This window comes from Stenella coeruleoalba, assembly GCF_951394435.1.
Source record: "Stenella coeruleoalba genome assembly, chromosome: 10".
In the NCBI taxonomy this organism is placed as follows: domain Eukaryota; kingdom Metazoa; phylum Chordata; class Mammalia; order Artiodactyla; family Delphinidae; genus Stenella; species Stenella coeruleoalba.
Window position 1 is genome coordinate 93179167 of NC_137156.1, and position 11812 is coordinate 93190978.

Genomic DNA, 11812 nt, shown 5'->3' on the forward strand with positions numbered 1-11812 from the left:
ATTATCTGTTGTGCACCTGGCTCGAAACAAAAACCGAGCCAGACCAAAAAAAGTCAAGGAACGCAGAGTGAGAGTCGAGGGAGGTGACGCCCTCACAGGCAAACTTCTGATAGGGGAGATAAAAACTACGACTCCCATGAGGCTGTGCGGCCCCGGGACCCGACTCCCAGCGCCCTCTGCGAGGTTCAAGAGAGTCTAGGTGGTAGACGCGTCGTCTCGGCGCAAAACGGCCGCTAAAGCCGTGCAGAACTGGCCCTGCGGGATGGCGGCCTCTGAGGAAGAGCCTGAGGCCTTGACGGAGCAGCTGGACGTCGCGCGCCGCCTGGAAAATTTGCCTGTGAGCGCATGGCCCCCAGGGACAGAGCCAGAGCCCTTTCAGGTAGGGGGCGGGGCTCGGCCAGCCCAAGAGCTGCGCGCGGCCCCCGAGGGCGTGGCCGGTACCCTTTTCTATGGAGGCGGAGCTAGGCGGTCACGAGCGCTGCGCGCGCAGCCCGGGGATGGGGCTGGCGCCCTTTCAGGTGGATTGCCGGGGTAAGTGGTAGCTGGGTTCAGTTCTCAATTACCCTACGTGGTAGTGCTTCGATTGTTGTCTCCAAGTTTCTAGACCTTTTTTTTTAACCCGATTGCACAGCTATCTGCTAGCGGGAAAAGCTCTTAAATAGTTCACAGGTTTCGGTCTTTTCCCATTAACCCTTCGCAATGACCTTTACATGTTCTTTTCTGCCCATAGACTGGCAGTTCCCTGAAGGCAAAACCAGAGGTCTCATGAGGTCCCTTGGAAAGACCCGTGAGAACCTGGCTTTTTGTCCTGGTTCTGTCCCCAGAACTCGTTGAGATCCGGGGCAAATCAGTTGCCTCTCTGGTCTCAAATGTCTTGTTTGTAAGATAAGCCATGGGGCCCATTAACGGATCTTAGCCTAGTGTCATGATTAAAAACTTAGCTTCTAGAGTCATTTAGTTGAGGTTTCCCTCATGCTGTGAGCACTTTGGCAAATATAAATAGCCTCAGCTAAGCCTTAGAGTCCTCCCGTGTGCGATTAAAATAGTAATACCTCTCTCCGGATTGCTTCGAGAATTACAAGTAAAATACAGTTCCTGGTTTGCTGACAGAACTCAATAAATGTTAACTACTATTATTACCTCAAAGACCTTTGTGCTCCAACCTTCTCACCCCTTTGACCTTGGCCTGCATGTTGCCCAAGGAACAAGGAATGACAAAAAACAAAAAAACAAAAAAAAACAAGGATGTTGGTTGGAGTGGAAAGAGCCCTGGACTTGGAAGTAGGAGAGCTAGGTTCAGGGCTTAGCATCTTAGCCATGTCTCAGAGCCTGAGTTTCTTCATCTGCAAAATGAAAATAATTAAAGTTTTAGTGCCCTTGTCACACCCATTATTGATATCAAACCCTGTCTGTCCTTCCTAGGGTTATTTTGAAAATCAAGTAAGAGGACAGATTCAGCAGTTTTCAAAGAGTAGAGCAGGCTATTAATGTTAGAAATGGTTAGTTTTCCTCAAACTACATTAGGCAGTTTATCATTAATAATACAGGTGGCTAGCGCCATATTGAACACTGATCCCTAAAAGCTTATTGAAGACCAAACATTGCTGAATGCCTGGTCTAAAACACTGACATATGTTCTCTTTCTTCAAAAGATAATTGAGTGCCTATAATGTGCCTGGCACTGTGTTAAGCTAGGCATAGAAGATAAGATGGTGCCATGTGAGCTTACAAGAGCATATGGAAAGCACTATATGGGGGGCAGAGGAAGCCTTGTGATTGATCCCTTATACCTATAGTTGATGGGCATAAATGAAAATCAGGAGACTAAGACTCAATCCCACAGTGTTCTAGCTTCCTGGCTGTATGCACAGCTCTAGGTAGATTTAGAGTTACAAATAGAAGACAGGATCCATTCCTTAAGGAGCTTATAGTCTTACCAAGAAGATAAAACATGCTTGAAACATGTAAATAACAAGCCTAAAAGGGCCTTCAACTAGTTTGCTTCCATATATTCATGGAGCACAATACCAGTCTTACAAAAGGTCAAAACAGCTTGCTTGCCCCAAACCCTGCCTTCACAGGCATGTGCACACATAAGAATTAAGGCGTGAAAAACTCAGAGTAAAAATAACTTTGTGTCTAGTTTGCCTTTGGGTCCTGTATGAAAAGGCAAAAAGAACATTCAAATGTTCAGATCGGAAACAAGCACATCATAATGCCATCGGGGTCAAAAGACAAGTAGAAAATAAACCGATTGATTTTCTTGAACTAAGAGTTGGATCTAGCCATTTTTCAGGTTTCTGAAACCAGCTTCAAATATCCTTTTTAAGGTCTCAACATGACCTTGACAAGAATTGTCTGGCTCACAGTCTCCTAATAGCTGCTTGGAGCAAAAACAAACTCATGGGGCTAGAGGCCAAGTACAAAGATTCTTGTAGCTGGTGTTTCAAAACAACCAAAAATGGAATGAAGATTTCCACAGCACTTCCTTAAAATTCAGAATTGAGGCCTAGACTTTAAGCCCAGAATATTGTGCAGTGTCATGTTTCAGTTTCTGGGGTTTTGGTACAGAATGTGACTCAGAAAAGTTAGTCTTCCAATCAAAAATTATTAAGAGCTTCAGTTAAGCAATCAAATAATATTTCCTGAGCCCCCTGCTCTGTGCGTAGTACTATGGATAGGAACCCAACCCCTATCACCACTCCATACCCCAAACCTCCTGACCATGCCTTTCCTTAAGACATTTGGTAGAAAGGTTGGACCTACACACTTAGAGCCCAACAGTCTATGCCACTTAGATCCCAAAGTTCATACTATTAATAAGTGCAGGTCTACTTCAGATAAGGGAGAAATTAATTGTAGCCAAGGAGGTACAATATAATTGCACTTTAACATGCTGTCCTCTGTTTACATTTTGGCTTCTTGGGTGACCACAGTTTATAAAAAAATTCTCAAGTTTTCTGTCACAAAATGTGAAGTCTCCATCCAGTTCTTAAAGGATCTGGTTTCTAGTGCATTTTGCACTGATCGTTTTGTATTTATTCTCAACTCTTACATGATCAATTTTGCACTTTGATACATACCAGGAAAAAGTAAAGCTTTTGTTATGACTACTGAAAAAATGATAAAAATCCCATTCTTCATGTCCTCCTTTGTATTTTTCTGAGTTGTTCTTTCTAAATCCCAGCATGTGCATACAATACACAATAAGGTAATATTTACTGATGATTGAAAGCAGTCTGTGCTGGGTCAACTCTCAGTTTCCCCCCATCAAGATGGATAAATAATGGAGGTAGGACTATAATCATACGGTTTTCCAAACATAATTTTGGTTTGAGTATGTTTAAACCTGAGAAGTTTAACTCGAAACCTATTTTTTTCACCACCCTACTAGATAGCCTGCATAATTCATATTGAACACTTAATGTGCCAGCCACTAGAGAAAGCTTTTTACGTGGTTTCTCACATTTATTTCCTTCACAGAAACCTGTAAGAGAAATAGAAAGGGAATGTTTAGAGAGCTTAATGTGCCAGAAATATATGATGTTTTAAATATAAAATCTCGAAATAATATCTAGAAGAATTTAAGAAAGTTACTATTTTAAAAGTACAAAGTGGCCCACACAGAGTATAGTGTTATGTTCATTAAATTTCTTGAGAACCTTTCCCCCCTCAGATATAGGTAGTGTCCCTCTTTTATAGTTGCCAACACATACTTCAGCAAGTCACTCGCTGTAAGGTCACAGTGCTAATAAGATCCTAGTCCTGTATGTGTCTCCTCTAGGACATTCCATGTTCTGCATTAAGACGTTCTCCACTGCTTGCCCAGTGTTCAGGCCACAGTCACAGTTTTCCTGGCTAGCCTCCTTCACGCTTTGCTCCATTCTCACCTCCCGGTTGGAGACCTCATTGCTCATTAGCCGTTTATATCTTTGACTAAATTTTCCAGCCATTTCCTGGAACCATTCTCAGCTTCCACCCTGGGTTTATTAGTCAAGACTCATTTGTTTGCAAGAAACATAAATACAACACAAACTGACTCAGGCAAAAAAGGGAAGGAATTTCCTCATATAACAGCAGAGTCCGAGACTGTTAACTGTAGGCATCTCTGGATCCAGGAACTCTCAAGGTGTCATCAGATATTTCTCTCTACCACCTCCCTGCTTCGCACCCCTGCTCCCCTTTCCTGTGGGAGGCCACACACTCAGTAGTAGGTCTTATGTGTGTCGTACAACTTGGGAATGCCTGATGGATACTCTGTAGTTTAGCAAACCCAGTGGAAAAAGAATGCCTCTTCCCTAATTTTTTCAGCAGGAGTCCCAGAACTATATTTCATTGACCTGGCTTATGTCCTGTGCCCATCCATGAACCAAAAATACTGTTGAAAAGAGCAAGCGATGTTCTGATTAGCCAGGTTTAGGGCCCACCCAACCTGAAGCCCCATGCAAACCATTAAAACAAGAATGAGAAGGGTTCCCCTGGGAAGACTCAGGATGCTTTCATCAGAAGAAGAATAGATGCTGCATAGATTTTAAAACATGTCCAGGATTTGATCTCTCCTTGGCTTAGGGTAAGCACAAAAACCCCTCAGGGTAACACCCTTTTTGGATCAGTTTGGTCCTGGGCTTTGTACCAGGGAGTAGGGTACAGACTATGGAAAGAGTGTTACAAGTGGGCAGTATTTAAGCTGATGCCAGCTGATTCCTAATTTGTAACACACTTAACATTAGCTTTCTGAAACGCAGAATTTAAGTTTATATGGCATATAAATATTTGAATAAAATGTCAGATTATTTCTGAAAAATATAATTAACTTTTCAATATGTAGATACCTGAAAAGATAGATGATTACATAATGATATGTTAAATCAGACCACAGTTTTCAAAAGACTATTCTTTAGTATAGCCATTTTTCTAAATCAGGTAAAATATCTTTGTAAGCTTCATTAAATCCTTTCTGGAACAAAACAAGTATAAATAAATGAATTGTTCTATACATGAAGAAATATGCTGGGCTCATGAGAGATACTGTAATCTTCAGGGTTTGAGAATATGCTTCATTCTGCCAGTGAGGAAATAACCAGAGGTCAGGTTTCACAGAGACACTTTAGACTTAAGACTTCTTTATCATAACATTTTATAAATGTAACATTTTGAAAATACAGGTACATGTAAAAGACAGAAAGTTTTTTGTATTCTCCCTTTCACACTTAATAAGAACAGGATTTCTTTACATGTACATAATATATCTACAATAAATTTCAATATCTATTAATATTATGTGACAATTTTTGGAATTATCTCTGCAAGTTTTTTGCCAAATTTCTGCTTTTAACTTTGTGAAGACTCAAATAGAACTATAAGGTAATAGCATTTTTTAAAAACATGAGAGAATATATAAGAATTCAGATAATCTTCAAATTTAAAAATTCTTTTAAAAAATCAATGGAAGACTCTCTCCCAAAGGCCATTTTTCATTGATTTATCATTTATGACTTTCTTATCCCCAAAAAGGATCTGAGGTAACTACATATATGCATTTGTATTATCAGATAAATGTGAAAGAGGTAAAAGCCAAGGAGAAAACACATAACTGCATTCAAAACCTAAATTCGGCACTGATTTTCCTGACACCTAAAGCGAACAGGGAAACAAAATGGATTACAAATTTTTCAATATCTGATAAGAGAAAAATACATAAATTTTTCCACTGCTTAAAAGGAAACCACCAAATTTTAAATCTAAAAATTAACCCTGGTTTTTAAATTGGAGAGAGATGTTTTCAGGCAATATTGTAATATATTGCATTTTGTCATTTTTGTTTCATTCTGTTTGTTGGAATTAGAAACTGTCTCAGCCAAAAGCTGCTTGGAATACAGATGAGATATATGACCTGCCGTGCTGACTTAACAGTATTTCTGTTTTTTGCAGTATACTCCTGATCATGTAGCCGGGCCTGGAGGAGACACTGATCCCACTCTGATAACCTTTCCCGGATGCGTTTGTCTCAAAACTCCCTGCCTTCCTGGAACTTGCTCCTGTCTCCGTCGTGAGAAGAACTATGATGATAATTTATGCCTCAGACACATAGGATCAGAAGCAAAGTGCGCTGAGCCAGTTTTCGAATGCAATGTCCTGTGTCAGTGCAGCGACCACTGCAGGAACAGAGTGGTCCAGCGGGGTCTGCAGTTCCACCTCCAGGTGTTCAAGACAGATCGCAAAGGCTGGGGACTTCGTACCTTGGACTTTATACCAAAAGGACGGTTTGTCTGTGAATATGCTGGCGAGGTTTTAGGATTCCCGGAAGTACAGAGAAGAATTCAGTTACAAACAATACACGATTCGAATTACATTATAGCCGTCAGGGAGCATGTTTATAATGGGCAGGTAATGGAAACGTTCATTGATCCTACCTCTATAGGAAATATTGGAAGATTCCTTAACCATTCTTGTGAGCCAAACCTATTGATGATTCCTGTCCGAGTCAACTCGATGGTACCAAAGTTGGCACTTTTTGCAGCCAAAGACATTGTGCCAGAAGAAGAGCTCTCTTATGACTATTCAGGAAGATTTCTTAATCTGCTGGATAGTGAAGACAAAGAAAGGTTGGACAATGGGAAATTAAGGAAACCTTGTTATTGTGGTGCTGAATCATGTGCTGCGTTCCTGCCTTATGACAGCTCACTGTACTGCCCCTTAGAAAAGCCAAACACGAGTGAGGAAGGAAAAGTAGAGCAGAAGCGTGTCTGGCCTCGCAGTGGACGAGAATGAGGAGGAATCGAGCGTGTTTGGCTCAGCCCTTCCTGGGTTCCCCTCTTACAAGCAGCTCACCCTCAGGGTCAGTCTCTGCTCTGTGGTAAGGAGCTTGCCCCTCACTGTAGGGAGCCCAGTGGTTGTAACTTAGGAATGTGGCAGAGACTACAGATTGTCCAGCAACACTCTCTCTCCCCTTCTATCATAGAATTCTCGGTTTTTAGCTGGGTACATGACTGCCGAGAATGCTCACTTTTCCTAGTGAGATGTGGCTAAGGGACTATGTCATAGCTAGTGGGATATGAGGGAAAACGTTGTGCCCTTAAGTGGAGCTATCCTTCCCTTATCCCACTCTTTTTTCTTCTTGGCTGGAATGTATACATGATAACTGGAGCTGAAGCATCCATGCCATACCCCAAAATAACCTTGGAGAAGGAAGCCACACATAGCAAATCAGCAAAATTGAAAGGAGTCTGGAGGCTGTACACTGTCCAACACTCTACCAGCCCTGATCTGACACCTCTGGACTATTCGGTGAGAAACTGTGTCTTCGTCATTTATGCCACTGTTATTTTGAACTTTCTAGTACTAGCACCAAACCTAATCAGTGATCCAAGGAAACCCTGATGGCTGAATACCTAAACCTTCCTTTCCAGTCAATTTTATCAGTAATAAGGCTGGTATTTTCATTTCTGTATGACTCCAGCAGTTTATTTCTCATCTGTTTCTAAATATATCAAGGAAAACGGCATGATTAATTATCACCTGCTAAAACCCTAATGATTATCACCAATAGTGAAAAATATAACCATGAGAATGACTTCCACGTATAACAAAAAGTCATAAAAGGAAACAAATTGTAAAATTTTTGCTATATACCTGCTGTACTTCAAGGCTTGTGAAGTTATGCTTCAAACAGCCTCACTTCATGTATTAACGACATGAAAATAACCCTGTCAACACCACCAAAGGTGATGGGAGTTTTATAATTCAATTTAAACTTCTGGAGAGGCAAAAATCTATTATTTCTTTTTCTAGTGTATTTAGACCCTACCACCAGGAGACTCTGTGCTTTCAAAGTTATATCATAGGGACCCATGTTATATATAACACTCTACTCCTGTATGATATCATAAGTAGGATACTTGTACATTTTAAGTGAATGAAATGTATGGTATGTGAATCATATCTCAATAAAACTGTTAAAATAATAACTATGTTAGGGTTTGCGTATTCACATAACATTATCAGGAATGGTTCCATGTGAATAGATGATAGTAGAGTACACATAAAATGCCCCAAACTACAAATGTGCAGTGTCTAAAACAGAATGAATTTTTCCTCCAAACTCATCATTTCTCCCTGCCAGCCTTCCTCTATAACTGATTTCTCTGAAGCAGTCCTGCTTTTTGTAAGGCAGCTTGTATCTCTCATTTTAAAATGGCCTTTCTCCTCCTCACAGGGGCTTCTAGTAACTGAGCTACTTAAGAGGCAATAAGGAAATGGTCAGAAGGAACATGAGTGGCTCACTGTTTGATGTTCCAGATACCCTTTCCTTCTTCCTTGTGCTCCGTATCTATTGAATATCACCGTCTGTGTATCAGAAATACTCCAGTTAGGACACGAGCAGCATCCTCCATCTTGATGTCTCTTCCAAGACAGAACTCACTGAATATAGACCCTTGGAGTTTTTTGTACTCACACACAAGTTTATTCTTTTTTTTTTTTTTTTGCGGTATGCGGGCCTCTCACTGTTGTGGCCTCTCCCGTTGCAGAGCACAGGCTCCGGATGCGCAGGCTCAGCGGCCATGGCTCACGGGCCCAGCCGCTCCGCGGCATGTGGGATCTTCCCAGAGCGGGGCATGAACCCGCGTCCGCTACATCGGCAGACGGACTCTCAACCACTGTGCCACCAGGGAAGCCCCACAAGTTTATTCTTAAATAGCAATGTAGCCTGGAAATAAGATTCCTAAAGAAAGAGTTGAAGACTCTTCCAAGTCTTTTCTAGGTAGTGAGTTAACTGCATTTACTTAATTGCCATGTTCCTAAGAAAGTTGACACTTCTACTTTTGAGAGCAAACATTAAAAGTTATACTTCTGCTTGACTATTATCCTAATATAAAAAACATAACTTTTTTACAATTATAAATTAGTATAAAATTAAAATTTTAAAAGGTGTTATGTGTCTTCATGGAATTAAAACAAAAATGGCTCTGAAGTCAATTTCCACTGAATTCACTAAGAATGTGGAAACGTGTACCTTGGAAACTGTTTTGGCCCAAGAATAATAAAGATCATACTTGGAGAACAAAACTTTTCAAATCTTTTTTAAATTAATGTTTTTAAATTTAAAATTAATATTCACAAAATATCAGTGGCTGATAGATTTTGTTCTTGGCTAAATGGAAAATTTTGCCTTAATTGAAATGAATATTCAGAGATTATTTTTCTCCCTCCCTGTTTTCAATATTAAGCCCCAATACTGCCTAACTCTGAAGCATAAGGCAGGAGTGGATTAAGTACATCAACGGTAGACTAATTTGCATAGAACAGAGGATTTTATCTTAAACTCAGGAAGATCTCATTTAAAAAGGGGGAAAAAAATCTCCCAAAGTTGTTTTCATTCCCTTGAGTGTTCAAATAATGTTCCCTGTGTAACATATTCCTTATTACATATTCCTCTCCAGTGTGTTAGTGTTCAGCAAGTTACTGAACCTCTGACTCTGAATTCCCTTTTCTGGATACAGCATTTTTGGGAGAATCAAATAAGTTAACACTTGTAAAGCGTTTAAACAATGATGCAGCACTAAGACAGCTATAACCAAAAAGACAACTACAAGTGTTGACAAGGATGTGGAGAAATTAGAACCTTCGTATATTGCTGGTAGAGTTGTAAAATTGCACAAGTACTTTGTAAAGCCATTTGGTTAGTTCCTTAAAATGTTACACATAGAGTAACCACCTGTCCCAGTAACTCCATTCCTAGGTAACAGACCCAAGAGAAACGAAAACATGTCCCACCAAAAACTGTATGCAGTCTTTATAGTGGCATTATTGGTAATAGCGAAAAAGTAGACACAACCCAAATGTCCACTGACTGATGAATGAATAAACAATATGTGGTATCTATATCACAGAGTATTATTCAACCAGGAAAAGGAGTGAAGTGCTGACACATGCCACAACATAGATAAACCTTGAAAATACTATGTTAAATGAAAGAAGCCAGACACAAACAGCCACAAATTGTATGATCCTATTTATATGAAATGTCCAGAATAAGCAACTATAGACACATAAAGTAGATTAATGGTTGCCAGGGGCTGGTGGAGAGGGAGGTATAGGAAGTGATTGCTAATGGGTTCAGAGTTTCTTTTTAGGGTGAATATACTAAAAACCCCTTTCATGTGATGACTGTCGTGTTACATGATTTATATCTCCATAAAGCTGTCATAAGAAAATGAAACAAGAAGATACGGGTGCCTCTCACTTGGAAACTGGTAACCTGTAACTGTGAACGTTGCTCTCACGAATAAACACTCTCAGATCCCAAGGAAATTCTTCTCCACTTGCTTTATGTCCTCAAAACAAAACATGACCGCGTCTAAGGTTGTGATTTTTTTGTGGCTATCACCACTATCAGAGACCAGTGAGATTTTGAACAGTAGGAGTGCTTAATTTGGTAAGAACATGGATGGATTAATTAGTCAGATCCTTCCTCTCAGACAGCATGAATGCAATTCTCAAATAACAAAGTAATGTTTCCTTGTAGTATTGAATATCAACTTTCTTGCCTCTCTTTCTGTTCAAGTTTGTGGTTCCAGTGATTTGTGTGGTTCCTCACGAATCAGCACAGTATTCGTTACAGTTGCACATGGAGACAGAAGTATTTTGCAATAATAAGCAATTCATATTAATTTTACATTTGTAAATGTGTGGGTCTAGAGGTTTGATATTGGTTCTTCACATTACTTCACATTACTTAGTTCTTCTCATAACATTTAAGAGAGTTAAAATGACAACATAAGTGATAGCAGTTTATATGATGTAATTAATATATTTTCTGCAATGATAATTCATCAGATATGATATCATTACAATGTTTGGACATGATAAGTAAATTTCATGATTTATTTTCAACTCTGTTTCAGCGGAGTAAAGCTTTCTTAAAATGACATTAATACGGCTTCCCTGGTGGCGCAGTGGTTGAGAGTCCACCTGCCGATGCAGGGGACACGGGTTCGTGCCCCGGTCCGGGAGGATCCCACATGCCGCGGAGCGGCTGGGCCCGTGAGCCATGGCCGCTGAGCCTGCGCGTCTGGAGCCTGTGCTCCACAAGGGGAGAGGCCGCAACAGTGAGAGGCCCGCGTACCGCAAAAAACAAAGAGCTACAATAACTCAGAAAGGATGGTCTCATTTGGTATCATTGTTAACAGAACATCAACCATGTGAAAATCTTGTTTATAACAGCACAATTTATGATTTTACTGAAAGGACAATAAGAAGAATTATTTTTTGGCATAAATATGTAAAAAATTATGAATCACATAGTTCATTATTTTATTATTCATCCAAACATTGCCAACTCAGTTGGATGCCCAGGAATGAGCAAAGATAATTAAATTTAGTCACATATGATATTTTGCCAACTTCACTCATATAAAAACCCTAACTTTATACATGTTTTCCATTCTTGTGGCTATGAAGACATTTTTGTCAAACTTGATTTATAACTTTTAAATATTTCTACATATTGCCTGTGGATTTCCCATAAGCTGTCCTGGCCTCGATGCTTATAAAGGGAGGGAAGAAACTAGCTTCCCTGGTAAGGCTGTTAAGGGACTCACATAAAATAATGGATTTATATAGGCTATAAAGTACTATATAAATTTGGTTATCATTACAGGCATATTTCTGGGTTTACACTCTGCTACACAGAACCGAACGCACACGTTATCATATTATCATAGTCAAGATTCATTTAGAGTCCATATAATGGTAAGTCTTTCTTGGTGGTAAATGTTATGGAAGTATTAGAATAAGCTCCCAAAGGAGTTCT

At 39.9% G+C, this 11812-nt stretch overlaps 1 protein-coding gene across 1 annotated transcript; it reads left to right on the forward strand.

Moving 5' to 3' along the window:
* Nucleotides 1-247: 247 nt before the first annotated feature.
* LOC307193187 (histone-lysine N-methyltransferase SETMAR) lies at nt 248-10871 on the forward strand. The gene is made up of 2 exons (XM_079934820.1): nt 248-379; nt 5932-10871. The coding sequence occupies exons 1-2, from the start codon at nt 263-265 to the stop codon at nt 6769-6771; spliced, it is 957 nt and encodes a 318-aa protein (XP_079790946.1). The 5' UTR covers nt 248-262; the 3' UTR covers nt 6772-10871.
* The last annotated feature ends 941 nt before the right edge of the window (nt 10872-11812 follow it).

Bases quoted from the DNA above. Each gene is read 5' to 3' on its own strand.
- LOC307193187 (XM_079934820.1), top strand. From the start codon at position 263: ATGGCGGCCTCTGAGGAAGAGCCTGAGGCCTTGACGGAGCAGCTGGAC. The intron at 380-5,931 runs GTAGGGGGCGGG...TGTTTTTTGCAG, and splicing joins CAGAGCCAGAGCCCTTTCAG to TATACTCCTGATCATGTAGC.